Source organism: Chiloscyllium punctatum, chromosome 5, assembly GCF_047496795.1.
Source record: "Chiloscyllium punctatum isolate Juve2018m chromosome 5, sChiPun1.3, whole genome shotgun sequence".
Classification (NCBI taxonomy): domain Eukaryota; kingdom Metazoa; phylum Chordata; class Chondrichthyes; order Orectolobiformes; family Hemiscylliidae; genus Chiloscyllium; species Chiloscyllium punctatum.
The window spans coordinates 9,759,587-9,780,141 of NC_092743.1; the positions used below are offsets into that span (position 1 = coordinate 9,759,587).

The 20,555-nt window shown below is 40.7% G+C and overlaps 1 protein-coding gene across 3 annotated transcripts in view; it reads left to right on the forward strand.

The window, feature by feature from the left end:
- The window catches only part of pop1 (POP1 homolog, ribonuclease P/MRP subunit), a 62,925-nt gene that overhangs the window by 4,530 nt on the left and 37,840 nt on the right, over nt 1-20,555 (forward strand). For 2 of the 3 annotated variants that reach the window (XM_072569752.1, XM_072569753.1), the window contains exons 2-5: nt 4,837-5,004; nt 7,789-7,950; nt 14,535-14,707; nt 16,261-16,509. In XM_072569752.1, coding sequence (XP_072425853.1) covers nt 4,839-5,004; nt 7,789-7,950; nt 14,535-14,707; nt 16,261-16,509 — 750 coding nt within the window. In that variant the 5' untranslated portion in view covers nt 4,837-4,838. Of the gene's footprint in view, nt 1-4,836; nt 5,005-7,788; nt 7,951-14,534; nt 14,708-16,260; nt 16,510-20,555 lie in introns of those variants that run through there. The other variant, XM_072569754.1, reaches the window with a different exon arrangement.

Genomic DNA, 20,555 nt, shown 5'->3' on the forward strand with positions numbered 1-20,555 from the left:
GTGATCATACTCCAGGTATGGTCTCACCAAGGCCCTGTATTATGTGCAAGTTTGGTCTCCTTAAGAAGGAAAAGAGTTTTCTGGCTATGGAAGGAGTGCAGAAAAAGTTTGCCAAGTTAGTTCTTGGGATGGCTGGACTGACAGTGAAGAGAGACTAGACTAGTTAGGACTATATTAACTTAGCACTTGCACAGTCCGCTCCCTGTTCAGGAGACTAGGCAGTAGTGCACCGTGTGTGAGCCCCCTCCCCCAAACTGGAAATCACAGTTAAAGATATAGGGTAGGCCATTTAGGACTGAGATAAGAAATTTCTTCACCCAGAGAGTGGTGGACCTATGGAATTTTCTGTTGCAGAAAGCAGTTAAAGCCAAAAATTGAATGTTTTTAAATATAGTTCTTACGGCTAAAGAGTTCAAAGAAAGCAGGGACAGGGTACTGAGTTGGGTAATTAGCAATGATCATACTCAATGGCAAAGTAAGCTTCAAGGGCTAAATGACTTATTACTCCCATTTTCTATGTTTCTCTATGGTGTCCCTACCTCTGGACCAGGAGGACTAAGTTCAAGTCCAAATCCAAATGCATGTAATGACACCTCTGAACATGTTGACTGGAAAATTTTTCCAACCCATTTCAAAGATTCGCAAATGAGGCTATTTGTCCTGTATTCTCTGTGCTGGCTCTCTGAAAGAGTAGCAGGTCAGGCAGCATCCAAGGAGCAGGAGAATCAACGTTTCGGGCATGAGCCCTGAAGAAGGGCTCATGCCCGAAACGTCAATTCTCCTGCTCCTTGGATGCTGCCTGATCTGCTGCGCTTTTCCAGCAACACATTTTCAGCTCTGATCTCTAGCATCTGCAGTCCTCACTTTCTCTCTGAAAGAGTAATCTACTTAGTCCCATTCTTCTAACATTTCCCCATGACCCTGCAACTGCTTCATTTATAGATAATGATCTAATTTTCTATTGAAAACCAAAACTGAATCTCTCTCCAACTTGCTTTCAGACAGTGCATTCCAGATTGTAACCACTTTGCTGCCATTGGTTTTCCTTGTATTGCTAATGTGCTTTGTATCAATTAACTTTAATCAGTGCCTTCTGTTCTAGATCCTTCCACTTGTGGTGTGGCTTTTCCCTGTTTACTGTACACAGCCCAAACCCATGATTTTAAACACATTTATCAGATCTCCTCAAAGTCCTGTCTTTAAGAAGAACAATCTCAGCATCTCTGTTTTCTGCAGAACTGATGTTAGGTTGTGAGTTTGCTCGCTGAGCTGGAAGGTTTGTTTTCAGATGTTTCATTACCATGTTAGGTAACATCATCAGTTTTACCTGCACATCCACTAATATCATTCGTTTATCGTATCCGTTGCTCCCGATGCGGTCTCCTCTACATTGGGCAGACTGGACACCTCCCAGCAGAGCACTTTAGGGAACATCTCCGGGACACCCGCATGAATCAACCACACCGCCCTGTGGCCCAACGTTTCACCTCCCCCTCCAACTCTGCCGAGGACATGGAGGTCCTGGGCCTCCTTCACCGCCGCTCCCTCACCACCAGACGCCTGGAGGAAGAACGCCTCATCTTCCTTCTCGGAACACTTCAATCCCAGGGCATCAATGTGGACTTCAACAGTTTCCTCATTTCCCCTTCCCCCACCTCACCCTAGTTCCAAGCTTCCAGCTCAGCACTGTCCCCATGACTTGTCCTACCTGCCTATCTTCTTTTCCACCTATCCACTCCATCCACTCCACCCTCCCCCTGCCCCCGACCTATCACCTTCATCCCCTCCCCCACTCACCCATTGTACTCTATGCTACTTACTCCCCACCCCCATCCTCCTCTAGCTTATCTCTCCACCCTTCAGGCTCTCTGCCTGTATTCCTGATGAAGGGCTTTTGCCCGAAATGTCGATTTTACTGCTCCTCGGATGCTGCCTGAACTGCTGTGTTCTTCCAGCACCACTAATCCAGAATCTGGTTTCCGGCATCTGCAGTCATTGTTTTTTACCTACATCAGTGAGCGTCCGGTCAAGATCTGATATACCTCAGCCCTGGAATTGCTTTCATGAATATTTTCTGCACCCTATCTAATGGCTTCACGTTCTTCCCAAAGCATGGTGCCTGGAGCTGAATTAGTACTCCAGTTGAGCAAACATATACACTGGTGTCTTTTGTTAATGTTGCTAACGAAACTAAAATAAAACAAAGAACTGTAAATGCTGGAAATTTGAAACAAAAACACAGATTACTGGAGAATGAATTCAGGCCACTGGATTCAAGGTTAACTCTGCTTCCTCTCCACAGATTCTGCAGATCAGAGTTTCTCCAATTTCTGTTCTTGTTAAGGAAACTTTTTAAAAATATAAATAAAATAGAATCTGCTGGAAAAATTTCAGCAGATCTGGCAGCATCTGTAGACAGAAAATAGAGTTAATGTTTTGGATCCAGTGACCCTCCTTCAGCCCATGCAAGAACGAATGTTTGAGTTCCATTATTTACCATGCTGTTTTACAAAATAAAGTCCATTAATCCACAAAATCTGGTCCCAGTCCAAACCTGGTCCTCTTGGTCCAGAAGTGAGGACACTACAGAAAAAAAACTTCTAAGAACGTTTATTTTGTTAACTTTGACTCGGGAACCTTTGTAAAAGAGTAATAATAAAATTATTTTGTGCTTAGAGATGAGTGTATGCTTGATAAGCCTGATGTTTACCATTGAATAATTTTCAAATCAATATTACATTTTGACAGTTACGACTGTGAGCTTGTTAGCTTTACAACTCCCTCACGACAGCTTCCATCCTACCAAAGGTTTTTAATTAATGTGACAGTCACTAGTGAAATCTGCAGAAAACTAATAAGAGTTCATCCCATTTACCTTGCCTTCCAAGTCTTTCCAACTGCTAAGTGTTCACCGATTATTATTTGAGGTGACATTTTTAATTATCACAGTAAAGGAAAAAGTTCTGCATCATCTAAAATGACAGATAATCATGGAGTTTTTTTGTATATGATTGTGATATAAACTATAGAGTTTGCATGTGTAATATTTAAATGTTATTTAGAGAGTGTGTTTGGGTTCTTGTTTTTGAGTTAGTAACCAGTGAGTGTTTGAGTGCCTGAAGTTAATTATTAACTTGTAAGTATTTATGTAATGGTGATTTATTTTAAAGAACAGTTGTTCAGTGAATGGATTTTGTGCGCTAATGGATGAGCGTATTCCCAAAACGTCGAGTCTCCTTTTTGGATGCTGCCTGACTTGCTGTGCTGTTTGCTCTGATCTCCAGCATCTGCAGTCCTCACTTTCTCCTAGACCTTTGTTTATTTTAGATGTTTTGCAGTGCAGCATGTTAAATAATGGGGCCTTGAATGTTTGATAGTTTGTACTGGAATGTGCTTTTTCTCAGCTTGAGAGGCACACACATTGTGAGAGACAAAGTTTTAGTTTTACTTTTGACTTTGGGTAACCTTAGTCCTGTGAAGTGTTTGGAGTAGGATGGCTGAGTAGAGCAATGCTCCAAAGAAGGGAATGGTAGATATAATGATTAAAAATTACCTTCAGTTCAAGAATTGGTGTTAGTCCCAGGACAGAAATGATCTAAGGCATTAAAACTGAGTACCATGAAACACTGAGAGCTCCATGAAGAAGCTATCTCAGTTCTAGTTTAAAAGTTGAAGTTGCAAGTGACTTAAAGTTACCAAAGTATAGGTCCAGGGACTCTGGTATGAGTTTTATACGAGTGATATTTTGGACACTGTACCAGGGGTTTGTTTTGGGTACTACATAAATGCTATTTGGATTCTTTTCAATTTATAAAGGAGTGGTTTGGGCTTAATAGGATTACATTATTACTGTGTATTTAAAATCTTTAAGTTTGTATTTTTAGGTTGGTATTGGTATTGAATTGGATTATTCAATTTTATCCTTGTTTCTGTTATAACATCCATTTTGTTGAAGCACAATCTGTACTATTTTATGCTTATGTTTCATCAGGATGCTGCTTTGCTAAAGTCAAAACAAATCTATCAGGCTAAACTCCTGTCTGGGTTCTGACCTGTTCAGTACTGATACCAGCTGGAAGTACGACATCCCATAACATTAAAAACTGTAAATGTAAATCCCACAGAATGCATCAGTGATTGGTGGCCTGTGGAGAAATTGATCAGTGATGGTCTCTGAAGTACAGGCTTTGAGCAACTAAGTGGCCTCATCGTTATGAATAAAGCAAGATCAGAGAGCCAATTTGTTTGTTCATATGGTTTGAACTTACTGCATTATTTTAGTAAAAATTCATAAAATGTGTTTAACTTCAGTGTGATGTGCAATAGTTTATCTTAGGATGTCAAACTCTTTGAGTTGCAATCATTATACGGTGAAGAACAGAGCAATTCCAAAGATATACAAATATTTCAATGCTGGATATTTTAAAGTATTTTTGGTTGCATGGTGAATTATAATACAGTGGCCAGTCTCTTACCTGTCATGTGACAATATTTCATTTTGGTACACCAAACAGTAAGTTTCAGTATGTTTAGATTTTTTGTGGTTCTTGACTACGGCACATTGCTTACAATTCTAGCCTTTATCGTCTGTCTGCGTTGACAGCCCTCCCCTAACATTTTGAGAAAGGACAGTAGATTTTCTTGCCCAATGACTATTTGTCCACAAGTAAAGCGATCTTTTAGAAATGTATCTTTGATCGACGTACTCATAAGCAAATACATTCCCTAATAACTGAATCCTTGATTTCATGTTGGTACAGAGCTTGTGAAAACTTATTGTTTCTGCTTGTATAAATTTTGTTATGCTAGTATGTTAATTGCATTCTCTTTGCAAAGCTATGTCTGGAGTCAGTCGGAAGGAAAAGAAATATGCCAAGTTGATGAGAAACCAGCCTAGCAATATCACCTTTTCCTCAACCGACCAAATGGCTGGCAGATCTGGAATGGGACCATCTGAATCACAGGCCACTAACCCACGCTGTGGCAGCTTTACAAGTCTTCAAGGTACAAAATATTTGCACAGTCTGATTTTTGCTCTATGGTGAAAAATAAAAAGACCAAACAATTCATATTGTAAAAGTATGTGGTATCCGTAGATCCTAATGACTTTGCTTCATCATCTGTTATATTCTCATCCAGCCACGTGTCCGGATTTGATCTTATACTTTTGAGTCTGCAGTATACACTCTATCCCTTTCTCCTAGGTTCAGCAATACTGATAGAGCCTTTTGCATTCTCACCTCGAACTTCTGAGTAGAAACATGGGGGTAGGCCATTCAGCCCATCAAACCCGCTCTGCCATTCAGTTAGATCATAGTGATTATCTACAGAGTGCAGAAGAGGTTTATGATCTTTTCCAGTGTTGAGACCATTTATTTTTGAGGAAATATTAGCAGAAGTTGGGACTGTTTACTTTGGAAAGGAGTAGGCTAACGGGAGATCTGGTAGGCATTTTCAAAATCACGAGGAATCTGGGTGGTTGCATAGGGAGAAATTGCATGTAAAAGAAGCCAGAAAAAAAAAGATTTAAAATGTTTGAGTCTTTTGCAAAATACAAGGTGAGGCAAACCTTTTCAGTGACTGGTTAGTATACACAATGCGTTCCCTGGAAGTCTGGATGTAGATTCAGTTCAGGCATTCAAAAGGGCATTTGTTAATTGTTTCACTTTAACTAATGTACAAGGTTGTAGGGAAAAGCAAGAACTTAGTCAGAATGCTTAGAGAGCTGACAAAAGCACAATGGACTGACTGGTCTCCTTTTATGTCATAACAATTTTGATTTACCATCTACTCAATATAACCTCTTGTTTCTGTACCAAACAAGACACTATTCATCTCTCCCTTAAAATATTCAATGACCTAACTCCGTTCCTCTGAGACAGCTGAGAGAGAAATATCTCATCTCCGTTCTAAAAGGAATTTTTAAACACCAGCCTCACATTTCTGGTTTAATTCAAAAGAGGAAACACTGCTATGCTCGACTCTCCAGGCTAGAAGCTCTGGAATTCTCTCTCAAAACCTCCTGGGTTCTCTTCAAGATGCTTCTTAAAAGGGTCCTGAGGAAGGAATACTTGACTCAAAACATTGACTCTGATTTCTTTCCACAGATGCTGCCAGATCTGCTGAGCACTTCCAGCAATTTCTGTTTTTGTTTCTGATTTACAGCATCCGCAATTTTTTTTTTGTTTTTGGCTTTTGCTCCTTAAAACTTACCTGTTTGATCAAGCTTTGGGTCTCCTTACCCAACTCTTCATGTTTGCTCAATCATCAGCAAAGTGATGGAAGTGTCATTGACAGGGCTGACAAGATAATCAGCAAAAACTTTCTCTTTGATATTCGTTTTGGCTTCTGTCGTGGCTACTGTGTTTTGTATCTCTTCACAACCTTGGTTCAAGTCCAAGCTCAAAAATGGGGATGTGTCCGGTACCATTCACAACTCCATGTATGGAAGCAGGACATGTCTGCGTACAGAAAGGCATTGACAATTTTTGGGATGAGTAGCTAATAACATTCACACCACACAAATGCCATACAGTGACTATGTCTAACAGTTGAATTTAACTATCTCGTTGACATTCACTGGTATTATGACTGCTGAATCCCCCATTATCAACATCCTGAGTCAACTACTGACAGAAAATGAAATGGTATTATGAACCAGACCAAGCCACCTTCAAATATATCAAGAAGATAGTCCAGATCCTAACTTTTTAAAAGCAAATGTAAGGTCTGTGTTCCAAAAGTAATTCAGTTGGTTACACTGCTCACCTTTAAGCAAAGCACACTTTATTTTAACTGTAGAGTAAGAATACGAACAAAAGAAAGAAGAATTGGTCTAACATTGACTCTAGGAAAACTTACCAGAATAATAGATTATTTACTTAGTAAACAGCAACTCTATGCAAGTGAGTTGTTTTCCCTCAGGACTGTTGGCTCTTACCCTGATCTCATGCACACAGAGTCAGTCTTTGCTGAAAGTCCCCAAGAGTAGGAGAGCTGGTTTGTCTGCTCATTTATGTCACTTATGCAGCTGTAGCTGCATCCCAGTAGAGAATAACTACCTCGAGCCAAAGGTGAGACTTGGGTGGTAATGAGGAGCAGTACAGGATGAGTCACTCCAATGTGTATGGTGAGCCACCTGTAAAAGTGTACTACTGCTCCATGCACCCCACCTCTAATATGGCAGAATCTATCATTGGAATTTTTATTCTGTTTACTTGTGAAACTTCTCTGGCATTTGTTTTTAAAATTTGAAAATTCCCAATGAGCTTTATCTTCATTTTTGTTTAGTTCTTCATGTGAACTGTGCCATTCTTTTATCTAAAAGTGCATTGAAACATAGGCCCTTCAAACTTGCTCCATCATTCAGTATGATCATGGTTGATCATCCAACACAATACCTTTTCCTGCTTTCTCCTTGTACCCTTTGATCCCTTTAGATGCAAGAACTGTGTCTAATTTCTTCTTGAAAACAACAGCTTTCTGTGGCAGCAAATTCCAAAGGCTTATCACTGTTTGCATGAAGAAATTTCTCCCCATCTGAGTTGTCAATAGCCTACCCTGTGTCCTTAATCCGCAACCCATCGTTGTGGACTCCGCGGTTATCAGGAACATCCTTTCTGTCTTTACCCTATCTAATCCTATTCGAATTTTATAGATCTGAGATTAATCACCCCTGCCCTCCCACAAAAAGGTAATTAGATCTGATTGATAAGGTATCAACATGTTTGTCTTTTTTTTTCCCGAATTCCTAGAAATTTATTTCATGTTTGGTCTTGTCGTCTTCAGGCGTTACTGGTGGTCATGTGCAACAGCAGCAGGTGGGGTCCGCTCAGCCATCTTCTTATGGTGACCACCGGCGGAGTTCATACAGAGGTGGTTTCCGAGGGTACAGAGGAAACTCGAGAGGAAGCTGTCATGGCTATTCTCAAATTCCCAAAAGCATAACTGGTAAGTACATGATACTAGATAGAAGCTTGCTTTATTGTTGAGGGAACAAAATTAGTTAGAACTAGGCCTGATTCTCAAACAATCCAACTCCCTAGCTGTTCTGTTTAATGGTAGTCTTGAACCTGGGTGTTCTCTATTGGTTTTGCAGAGTGCATGGGACTATGATCTGTATTCTGTCGACTTCTTGATGTTGAATTGTAAAGGCCAATGTTGTTAAGCAACTCTATTTAACTGTAGATTCTCTATTTAAATACATTCCTATTTGCATACCTTCAACACAAACTTTTTTCCTGCAATAGCTAAATCGCTGTATATTGCTCTCTTTCACATTGCTATCTCTTAGTACATTGGGAGTGTAAATCTTCTGAGAGGCTGTTGCTTGGTGTTCACTTGATGTGCTGTGTGCAGCTATTTGGAGTCTTGAGTTCAGCTAATTTAATCGCGTTTTACAAACAATGTTGGAGTCATTCTTGCAGAATTAGCCAAGTTGTCTGACACACAAATTAGCAGTTTATAGTCTTAATTCTCATATGTCATTGCAATGTTTTTATTTTTCATCACTTGTTATTGATTATCCTTGTTCTTAGGTAACATTCTTCTGAATAATCAGGGCTTTACGTTGCTCTGTGGATGTTTCTTTCATCTTCTCATTATCCCTGTTATCAGTGAGTTTAGCACCCACTTGCTTTCTACTCCCTTAAAGGTGTTATGCAGCCTGGTGAAAGTCATTAAGTTTAAGTACTTGGCATGATCCCCACAGACTTTCCCATCATACTTAAAAAACTTGCTCCGTACTGTGTACGTCTAAGACTTTTAATTTTTTGTTATCACTCTTAATGAATTGCCTTTATAAGGGAAAACAAAGCTGTAATGGTTTTAGCACCGGACCAGTAATCCAGAGAGCACCTGGGTTCGAATCCCATTGTGGCATATGGTGGAACTTGAATTCATGTGAATTAATCATTATTAAAAAGCTGATGGGCTCACTAATATCATCAAGGAAATCTGCCATCCTTACATATGATTCGAGATGCACAGTAATGTCATTGACTTTAAACTGCCCTCTGAAGTGGTCTAGCAAGCTACTCTGTGTCAATTTTCTTAAAAATCTCAAAGAATTGAAACCTGACTTACCACCTGGTGGGCTAAAAGGAGTCATGAAATAGCTTTAGTGAGCAGAATTAAGAAGAATCCCAAAACATTTTATTCCTATATAAGAAGCAAGTGGCAAACTAGAGAAAGGATTGGTCCACTAAAGGATAATGAAGGAAGGCTGTGTGTCAAACCTGAGAGAACAGGTGAGATTCTGAATGATTACTTTGCATCAGTGCACACTGAGGAGAGGAACATGATGAATGTTGAGATTAGAGATAGAAGTTTGATTAGTCCGGATCACGTTGACTTAAGTAGGGAAGATGTGTTTGGGTAGGTTAGAGTTTATTAAGGTAGACAAATCCCCAGGACCGGATGGGATCTATCCCAGGTTGCTGAGGGAGGCGAGAGAGGAAATAGCTGGGGCCCTGACAGATGTCTTTGTGGCGTCCTTAAACACAGGTGAGGTGCCGGAGGACTGGAAGGTTGCTCACGTTGTCCCCCTGTACAAGAAGGGTAGTAGGGATATTCTGGGAACTACAGACCAGTGAGCCAGACGTCAGTGGTGGGAAAGTTACTGGAGAAGGTACTGAGGGATAGGATCTATTTATATTTAGAAAAGAATGGGCTTATCAGTGATAGGCAATATTGTTTTGTGTGGGGGAGATCGTGCCTTACCAACTTAAGAGTTCTTTGAGGAAGTGACCAAGTTGATTGAAGGAAGGGCTGTTGATGTCTTATACATGGACTTTAGTAAGGTATTGATAAGGTTCCCCATGGTAAACTAATAAAGTGAAGTTACATGGTGTGCAGGGTGTTCTAGCTAGGTGGATGAAGAACTGGTTGAGCAACAGGAGACAGTAGTAATTGAAGGGAGTTTCTCGAAATGGAGAACGGTGACCAATAGTGTTCCACAGGGATTAGTGTTGGGTCAACTGTTGTTTGTGATATACATAAATGATCTGGAAGAGGACTCTGTTGGTATGATCAGCAAGTTTGCAGATGACACGAAGATTGGAGTAGCAGAAAGCATAAGGGACTGTCAAAGAATACAGGAGAATATAGATGGACTGGAAAGTTGGGCAGAAAAGTGGCAGATGGAGTTCAATCCAGACAAATGTGAGGTGATGCATTTAGGCAAGTCTAATTCTAGAGTGGATTATACAATGAACGGAAGAGCCTTGGGAAACATTGAGCAGAGAGATCTGGAAGTGCAGGTCCATTGTACCCTGAAGGTTGCTGCACAGGTGGATAGAATGGTCAAGAGGGCATATGGTATGCTTGCCTTCATTGGATGGGGTATTGAGTATAAGAGCTGGCAAGTCATGTTAAAATTGTGCAGGACATTTGTCCGACTGCATTTAGAATACTGTGTACAGTTCTGGTCGCCACATTACCAAAAGGATGTGGATGCTTTGGAGAGGGTGCAGAGGAGATTTACGAGGATGTTGCCTGGTATGGAAGGTGCTAGCTATGAAGAGAGGTTGAGTAGGTTAGATTTGTTTTCATTAGGAAAAAGGACATTGAGGGGGTCCTGATTGAAGTTTACAAAATCATGAAGGGTATAGACAGGGTGGATAGAGATAAGCTTTTTCCCAGGGTGAAGGATTCAATAATGAGAGGTCATGCTTTCAAGGTGAGAGGTGGAAAGTTTAAGGGGGATACACATGGCAAGTACTTTACACAGAGGGTGGTGGGTGTCTGGAATGCATTGCCAGCAGAGGTGGTAGGGGCAGGCAAGGTAGATTAATTTAAGATGCGTCTGGACAGATGCATGAGTAAGTGGGGAGCAGAGGGATACAGATGCTTAGGAATTGGGCGACAGGTTTAAATGGTATATTTGGATCATCTCAGGCTTGTTTAACCCTGTATAGCCCTTCATACTAACATCTAGTTGTGCCAAATCTGGGAGAACTGGACAAGAGTTGAGCAACAGCCTGAAATAGTTATATTTGTGGATTTAGACCCGACACATCAGCATCCTAGGTATTGCCTGTCCAACTAGCATGACAGACGTAGGAGGCAGCACAGTATACATTTGTGAGGGAGTGCTCAACATTGACTCTAGAGTCCATGAAGCTTCTTGGCATTAGGTCTCTGTCACTCGCTTGTATTCATTCTCTGTCTGTCTCCTGTTTGGCTGTCTTGCTCTTCCGACTCTTCTCTATGACTCCAAAATATGGATTATACATAGATGCCACCTCAGGCCCTTGAAGTAACATCAACGCTGTTTGAGACAGATTCTCCATATCGGCTGGGAGGTCAGGTGTACTTATATTAGCTTTCTTGTAGGAGCCAGTAGCACCAGCATCAAGGCCGTGATCATCCAAAGTCAACACCTTTTGGGCTAGCCAAATGCACAGCATACCTGAGTTCTGACTGCCAAAGCAATTTTTTTACTTAGATTAGATTACTTAGTGTGGAAACAGGCCCTACGGCCCAGCAAGTCCACACCAACCCGCCGAAGCACGACCCACCCAGACCCACTCCCCTGCATTTACCCCTTCACCTAATATTATTGGCAATTTAGCATGGCCAATTCACCTAATCTGCAAATTTTTGGACTGTGGGAGGAAACTAGAGCACCTGGAGGAAACCCATGCAGACACAGGGAGAATGTGCAAACTTCACACACTAAGTCGCCTGAGGCGGGAATTGAACCCGGGTCTCTGGCGCTGTGCGACAACTGTGCTAACCACCGTGTCGCCCATCACTGTGATTTGGACAAGTTAGTGAGTGGGCATATGAATTACTATGCAATATAATGTAGGGTTATCAACTTTGGGAGTAAAATCTGCAAGGCAGGTTTTTGTCTACCTGGCTAAAAATTGAAAGATGAAACTATATAACGAGATTGGGGTGTCCTCATTCACTAGTCATTGAAGGTTAGCAGATACAAAAATTAATAAAGAAGGCAAGTGGTATATTGGATTTCATAATGAGAGGATTTGAATACAGGAGTAAGGATGTTTAAGAAGGGTGGTAAGATCAAGCCAGGGAACTAGAGACCAGTGAGCCTGACGTCGGTAGTGGGCAAGTTGTTGGAGGGAATCCTGAGGGACAGATGTGCATGTGTTTGGAAAGGCAAGAACTGATTAGGGATAGTCAACATGACTTTGTGCATGGGAAATCATGTCTCACAAACTTGATTGAGTTTTTTTGAAGAAGTTTTGAAGATTGATGAGGGCAGAGCGGTAGATGTGATCTATACGGACTTCAATAAGGTGTTCGACAAGGTTCCCCATGGGAGACTGGTTAGCAAGGTTAAATCTCACAGAATACAGGAGAACTAGCCATTTGGATACAGAACTGGGGAGGCACAGTGGCTCAGTGGTTAGCACTGCTGCCTTACAGCGCTAGGGACCCACCTCGGGAAACTATCTGTATGGAGTTTGCACATTCTCCCCGTGTCTGCGTGGGTTTCCTCTGGGTACTCCGGTTTCCTCCCACAGTCCAAAGATGTGCAGGTCAGGTGAATTAGCCATGCTAAATTGCCCATAGTGTTAGTTGCATTAGTCAGGGGGAATGGATCTGGGTGGGTTACTCTTCGGAGGGTCGGTGTGGACTTGTTGGGCCGAAGGGCCTGTTTCCGTACTGTAAATAATCTAATCTAATCTAACTAGCTCAGAGGTAGTAGACAGAGGGTGGTGGTGGAAGGTTGTTTTTCAGACTGGAGGCCTGTGACCAGTGGAGTGCCACAAGGATTGGTGCTGGATCCTCTACTTTTTGTCATTTACATAAATGATTTGGATGCAAGCATTAGAGGTACAATTAGTAAGTTTGCAGATGACACCAAAATCGGAGGTGTAGTGGACAGCGAAGAAGGTTACCTCGGATTACAACAGGATCTTGACCAGATGGGCCAATGAGCTGAGAAGTGGCAGGTGGAATTTAATTTAGATAAATGCGAGGTGCTGCATTTTGGGAAAGCAAATCTTAGCAGGACCTTACACAATTAATGATAAGGTCCTAGAGAGTGTTGCTGAACAAGGAGACCTTGGTGCGCAGGTTCAAACACCTTGAAAATGGAGTCGCAGGTAAATAGGATAGCAAAGAAGGTGTTTGGTATGCTTTCCTTTATTGGTCAGAGTATTGAGTACAGGAATTGGGATGTCATGTTGCGACTGTACAGGACATTAGTTAGGCCACTGTTGGAATATTGAATGCAATTCTGGTCTCCTTCCTATTGGAAAGATGTTGTGAAACTTGAAAGAGTTCAGAAAAGATTTACAAGGATGTTGCCAGGGTTGGAGGATCTGAGCTACAGGGAGAGGCTGAACAGGCTGGGGCTGTTTTCCTTGGAGCGTCACAGGCTGAGCATTGACCTTATAGAGGTTTACAAAATTATGAGGGGCACAGATAGGATAAATAGACAAAGTTGAGTCCAGAACTAGAGGGCATAGGTTTTGGGTGAGAGGGGAAAGATATAAAAGAGACCTAAGGGGCAACTTTTTCACACACAGGGTAGCACGTGTAAGGAATGAGCTGCCAGAGGATGTGGTGGAGGCTGGTACAATTGCAACATTTAACAGGCATTTGGATGGGTATATGAATAGGAAGGGTTTGGAGGGATATGGGCCAGCAGGTGGGACAAGATTGGGTTGGGATGTCTGGTCGGCATGGACGGGTTGGACCGAAGGGTCTGTTTCCATGCTGTACATCTCTATGACTCTGTCTTGCTGCAGTTACAGAACCTTGGTGAGACCATCCCTGGAATTTTGCACAGTCTTGATCAGCCTATCTGAGAAATGAGGCTCTTGCTATAGTGGGAGTGTAATAAAGGTTTTTGATTTGGTTTATTATTGTCGCATATACCTAGGTACAGTGAAAAGTTTACCAAACTGAAGACTAGGGTGGGGGAAGGGAACTGATGCATAAGGAGAGATTGAATTGTTTAGGTTTATATTCACTGCAGTTGAGAAGAATGAGGGATTTTAGATATGAGGCCAAATTAGAGAAATTGGGCTTATTCTCCTTGGAGCAGAGAAGATTAAGCAGTGATCCTATTGAGGTGTTCAGAATTATAAACAATTTTACCAGGGTAAAGAAAGAAATTCTGTTTTCATGAATGGGTATGTCAGTAACTAGTGGTCACAATTTCAAGATTGTCAGCAAGAGAACTAAATAAAATCAGGAGAAACTTCTTTACTCAGGGAGTTGTTGGGATTTGGAATGTAATGCATAGGAAAATGGTGGAGATGGATTTCATAGATTGGTGAGGCTGTTTAATTCACCACCACAAAAAGAAATCAAGTCCAAACCGTTATCTGATTTCAAGAATGAGCTGGGTATTACACTTGGGACTAAAAGGGCAAGCAGGAGCAGGCTACTGAGTGGGAAGATCAGTCATGAACATAATGAACGACTGAGCAGGCTCGAAGCATCAAATGGCCTGCTCTTCTATTTTCTATATTTTCTGAGAACTTCTGTTGCCTTAAAATTGTATTAAATCTTATTAAAAGCGTAATGTCTTTTGATTTTTCATATTGCAGCAACAGCATTTGCTCAAGCCCGTGCTGCTGAAATCAATGCCATGATAAAAGCAGTCTCACACAAATCTGGTTCTCAGTTTCTGCAGTCACTGCCACCAACAATGCGGAGAAGAGCCATGAGTCATAATATTAAACGTCTCCCAAGAAGGCTTCAAGAAATTGCAAAGAAAGAGGTAAGGTTATATCAATAGAAGCAAATAAAATTACCGGTATCTGAAAGGCACTTCTAGATTAAGTGATGCATAAAGACAATAACTCTGCAGTTACTCAATGTTTCTTTTATTTTCTATGGGATGTCAGTATTTATTGCCCAGCTTTCAATTGTATGTTAATTCCTATGTTTGATGTATTTTTAGTTTTCATAAAACAAAGATCAATGAAATGAATGGCTTCTCATGTCTGTACTTTGATTACCAAAATGAGTTCCACTTTCTGGCCTGATATCATTCGCTCTGAAGGTGTATAAATAATCATGAGCTCGCTTGATGATTTAGCAGATGTTATTATTGAGTCGCACATGTTTTTTCTTAAGCAGTTATTAATGTTCCACTAGCTGATCTGCTGGCATTCAACTTTCAGCGCATTCTATAAGTGCTGATCGCTTTGCTACTAGATTTCATGTTGTCCATGTTAGGTTGATGGAATGAGTTTGTGCCTTCCTTATTCTGATTTCTACTGGGTGAAATTTAGGAAGGTCTTGCCTTAATTATTTTAGAGTCAAGAGTTTTTACAGCGCGGAAAGAGGCCCTTTGTCCTTGTGCCAGTCATCAAACATCTGCTTATTCTAATCCATTTTCCAGCAGTTGACCTGCAGCCTTGTATGGTATGATGTTGCAAGTGCTGATCTAAATAGTTCTTAAATATCATGAGGATATTATAATTTGTGTATTAAATTCCAGGTTTTATTAATTGCATGTAAATTCCTCCAACTGCAGCAGTAGGATATGAACCTGTGTCTCCACATCATTAGTCTGGGCCTCTAGCAGTCCAGTTACATTGTCACTGTGCCATATCTAACCCTAAATGTACAGAATGAATTTTATTTTTTTGAAATAAACATTTTTAAAATCTGGTTTCTTATTTTATCTTGGTCTGCCCATACACCCTAAGGATTGCAGCGCTTCAAGAAGACTGCACCAACTTCTCCAGGAATGGAGATTAGGCAATTAGGAATGGCCAAGAAATGCTGACTTAGTCAGAGATAGCCACATCCATGCAGGGCGGCACGGTGGCACAGTGGTTAGCACTGCTGCCTCACAGCGCCAGAGACCCGGGTTCAATTCCCGCCTCAGGCGACTCTCTGTGTGGAGTTTGCACATTCTCCCCGTGTCTGCGTGGGTTTCCTCCGGGTGCTCCGGTTTCCTCCCACACTCCAAAGATGTGCAGGTCAAGTGAATTGGCCATGCTAAATTGCCCGTAGTGTTAGGTAAGGGGTAGATGTAAGGGTATGGGTGGGTTGCGCTTCGGCGGGGCGGTGTGGACTTGTTGGGCCGAAGGGCCTGTTTCCACACTGTAAGTAATCTAATCTAAAAAAAAATAAAAAAAGCTCCTTTTTTAAAAGTTGAAATGTATTTGCTTTAAAACTATAGTGATATTTTTAAGAAGCTTTTTATTCAAGTGTTGTTAACAGACAATGGTTTGTGAATTGTGTTGAGTGTATCAAAGCATCTTTTGTGGGAAAACCAATCTGTCAAAGTCCTAATTCTTACTATCCTCCCTTCTGCAGGTGGAAAAGGTTTCCCAGCTGAAGAAAGAGCAATCAAAGAGTAAATCTCGCAAAGCCCGTCGACGACACGGGAGTCTGTTAATGGAATTTAATCGAAGGCAGCGAAAAAACATTTGGCTGGAGACTCACATATGGCACGCAAAAAGATTCCATATGGTCAAAAAGTGGGGATACTGTTTGGGCAATAAACCAACCACTAAAAGTTACCGAGCATGTTATCGTTCTATGACAAAGCAGTGTCTTCTGCAGGTAGCTTAAATAGTACATTTTAGCTCCGTTCCTCTGCTGTATAACTCTGACTAAATAATTTTATGGAGGAGAATTGCATTCAGAACAATAAGATACAAGTTTACATTTGCAAAATTTCTATAACTGAATGCTGCTAATAAATGCAACTTTGGCATGGCACAAAATCAAGAAGGTCATGGTGAATCTCTATAAACACCAGTTTGATTTTGACTGGATTATTGTGTGCAGTACTAAGCACTGTGCTGATAGCAAGGGCCTGAAAATTTTAGATGTGGTGCAGAACAGAATTACGCAATGGTTTCCTGAGTTGAAGGATTTCAGGTAGGACGATAGAATGAAGACCAATGGACAGTTCTTTTTAGAGAAGTGTATGAGTGGAAAGATTTGATGAAAGACTCAGTCGGTTAGGAATAATTCACTCTAGTTTAAAGAATGAGGAGGACATCTCATAGAAACCTATAAAATTCTAACTCAACCAGTCAGGGTAAGTGCAGAAAAGGTGTTGCAGATGACTAGGGAGTTCAGGACCAGGGGTCATGATCTAAGGATTTAGGATTGAGGTGAAGAGAAATGTCTTCACTGAGAGAGTGATGAGTTTGTGGAATTCTCTACCACAAAACAGTTGAGGCCAAAAAAAATTGAATGTTTCGTATAAAAGAATCGAAGGATATGGAGAGAAAGAGGAAACTCGATACTGAATTAGACGACCAGATATGATCATATTGAAATGTAGAGCAGGCTTAAAGGGCTGAAAAGCCTTCTCCTGTTCCTATTTTCTGTTTTTCTATGATATAGGTGTTCAAATTCTCTACAGAGTAAATAGGAAGAAACTTCTACTGGCAAAAGAGTTGATAACCAGAGGATGTAGATTTAATGTGATTGGCAACATGAGCAAATGATTACAAACAGTCACAGCTTCCAAAAAAAAGTTGAATAATTAGGTCTCTAGGGAAAGGCCACAGAATGGGGCTAGCTGCTCAGAAGCAAGCAAACGTGAACCAGGTGGGCTGAATTTGTTATGTAACCAATCTAGATTCTTTGCTAAACTTGATGTTTAGTATTTAACATTCCTTGCCTCCCCTTCCTTCACCCACCCAAAAAAAGTTTGTTTAAAATTTATTATTGTTGGAGAATTCTGGATCAGTGTTATACGAAGGAACACTATATGGTTAACTAGTTGATCGAGTCATTGGATGAAATTTATTGCTTCCTATTTCTCAGCTGATTCTAATTTCTTAATCACTGTAGTTTGTATGGATTGTATTTAATCATACATTGCCCCTGAAGGTATATATTTCAAAATGTAACAGTTAGGCTGCAGGTGAATACTTGAATGATTTAGTAAATCCTACAGATTTACCTTAGTGACTTTGTATATGGGTTTGTTTTGTGCTATAATCGAGCAACTCATCCATACTCCGACAACATCTCCACACCCATAACCTCCAGTCTTCCCCCCCCCCCCCAAAAACAGGTCTGAATGCTGCCTACACTTGGACAGCAGTGGTTCAAGAAGTTAGCTCATCACTGCTTTCTCAAGGGCTGGACCATAAATGTTGGCCCAGACAGCAATGATCATATTTTATGACAGAATAGATAAAAAGTTATTCATTTGATAGGTTAATGAAAATAGCTATGTTTGATTCAGTGCAATATCCTTTAAGCCTTAGTAGAGGCTGCAGTGGAAGTTTTCCCCCCTGACATTTTGTCCAGAACTTCGCAGTGGCACAGTGGCTCAATGGTTAGCGCTGCTGTTGCCTCACAGCGCTAGGGACCCGGGTTCAATTCCAGCCTCTGGTGACTGTGGGATTTGCATGTTCTCCCCGTGTCTACGTGGGTTTCCTCCGGGTCCCCCTGGTTTAGTCTCTCAATTCAAAGATGTGCAGGTCAGATGAATTGGCCATGCTAAACAGTATTAGGTGGTGCATTAGTCAGGGGTAAATAAAGGGCGGGGGAATGGATCTAGCTGGGTTACTCTTTGGAGGGTTGGTGTGGGCACGTTGGGCCGAAGGGCCTGTTTCCGTACTGTAGGGAATCTAATCTAATTTAACTTAATCTATTCAGCATTTTGAGACAGAGCAAGTTATATTTGGATGGAGTCTTCAGTGTGGAATTATTCACAGAATTTCTTGCTTTACGTTGATTTCCATACATTACCGTTCAAGTGAGTTTTTTAAAATCCATGCAGTTTAACTAGTGTACATTTAACTTTTAAATCTGGAAATGAAGTTGAGGAGAAAGTAGTTATTGCAGATCAGTATAAATTTGTCCTTTTTTTTCATTTTCAAGATAAATGATAAATTATAAATTTTTATCTAGAGTGCCTGAAAATAATTGTTTATATATGTACATATGAATTAGAAGCAGGAGTAGGCCATAGTCTGTCAGGCATGTTCGATCCTTTGGTAAGATCATGGCTGAGCTGCTTATGGCCTCTGCTCTGTTTTTCTGCCAAGCCCAATTTTGTTTGATCCCTGGTCAATCAAGAAATTAATCTAACTCTGCTTTAAAAATATTCTGTGACTGTCTCCATTGTGTTCCACACACTTGTGACCCAGAGAGAAATTATTTCTCCTCAGCTTTGCCTTAATAAGGAGACACTATTTTTAAACTGTACCCCGCGTTCTAGTCACTCCCAAAAGGGAAGCATTCTCTCAACATCCACCATATCAAGTCTCCTGAGGTTATTGTATGTTTCAGCAAGATCATCGCTCTTCCTTCTGAACTGCAGTGGATTCTCTGATCAGCTAATACAATTATGTTGTTTATTAAATAAAGTCAGAATTCTGCACAGTCCTCCTAGATGTAGTCTCACCAGCACTTGGTGCAGTACAGTTACTTTTATATTCCATTCCTCTTAGAATAAACGACTTTCTACTAGCTGTCCTAATCATTTGCTGTACCTACACAAACTAACATTTCATGATTCATAAACCAAGAAAGCCAGATCCATTGTATTTCAGAGCTTTCCACTTCTCCGTTTAAAAAATGTGTTGCTTTTCTATTCCACTTAAAGCAGACAAGTTCACATGTCTGCACATTATACTCCATCTGCCAATTTTTTTCCCAACTCAATTTGTCTATATCCCTTTGCAGACTCTTTGCACCCTGTTCAGAAATTACTTTCCTGCCTATCTTTGTGTCATTAGGACGTGTAATAACTATTAATTCAGCCATACATGCCAATCCAAAATGATTCATTGAGACTTACTCTGTTGCCTGTGAGATAACTAGACCCCTCTAACGGTTCTAACTTGTTACTCCTTACATATTGCTCCTATTTTGTATAGTAACCTTTGTGACACCTTGTTAAATGCCTTTTGGAAATCTAAGTACAGAACAGCCATATATTCCTCTTTATCTGTGCTTAATGTGAGTCAATTCAAGCAGAGAGAACCACAAATTGGACGCAGAACAAAGATGCTATTCATGTCTGTATTGGCCTTCTGAAAGAACAATTCCATTACTCTGAAAACCCTTTCCTTTACTATGTAACCATGTAATTATTTTCCTTTTGAAAGCCGTAATTGATCTGTTTCCGTCACATTGTTGGCAATACGTTCTTGATCCTAACCGCTTGGTATGTATAAGAGTAACAATAATGGTGAAAATGATACATTTTGCCAAAACTTTTTGACTTGCTGTCATCAGGGTAATTCACAAGAATATCATTTCAAAGGGAAGACCAACATTTATTCTGCATGAAAAAAAGAGTGCTGAATGATTGACAAATGGACAACTGGTAGAGGTATTGCTATGGGGAATGAATTAATGATTGAGAGTTTAATGAATGAGATTGGGAGGTTTTGTTAAATTTTATACTAGACAGATTGACTTTGGTCAGGGCATTGCCCTGAGAAATGAGCTAGTGAATGGGTGTCATCGATTTTGAATTGTAACAAGCACAGTACGTGCACATGTTCCCAGGATAATGCTCTGATCACTCAGTTCTCTTAAAATTGTCATTCTTATAAATTGTCCTGATGAGTGCAAGCTGAAAAGCTTTGATGAAATGTCGTTTTTCAGCAACAATCAAGTCCAATACT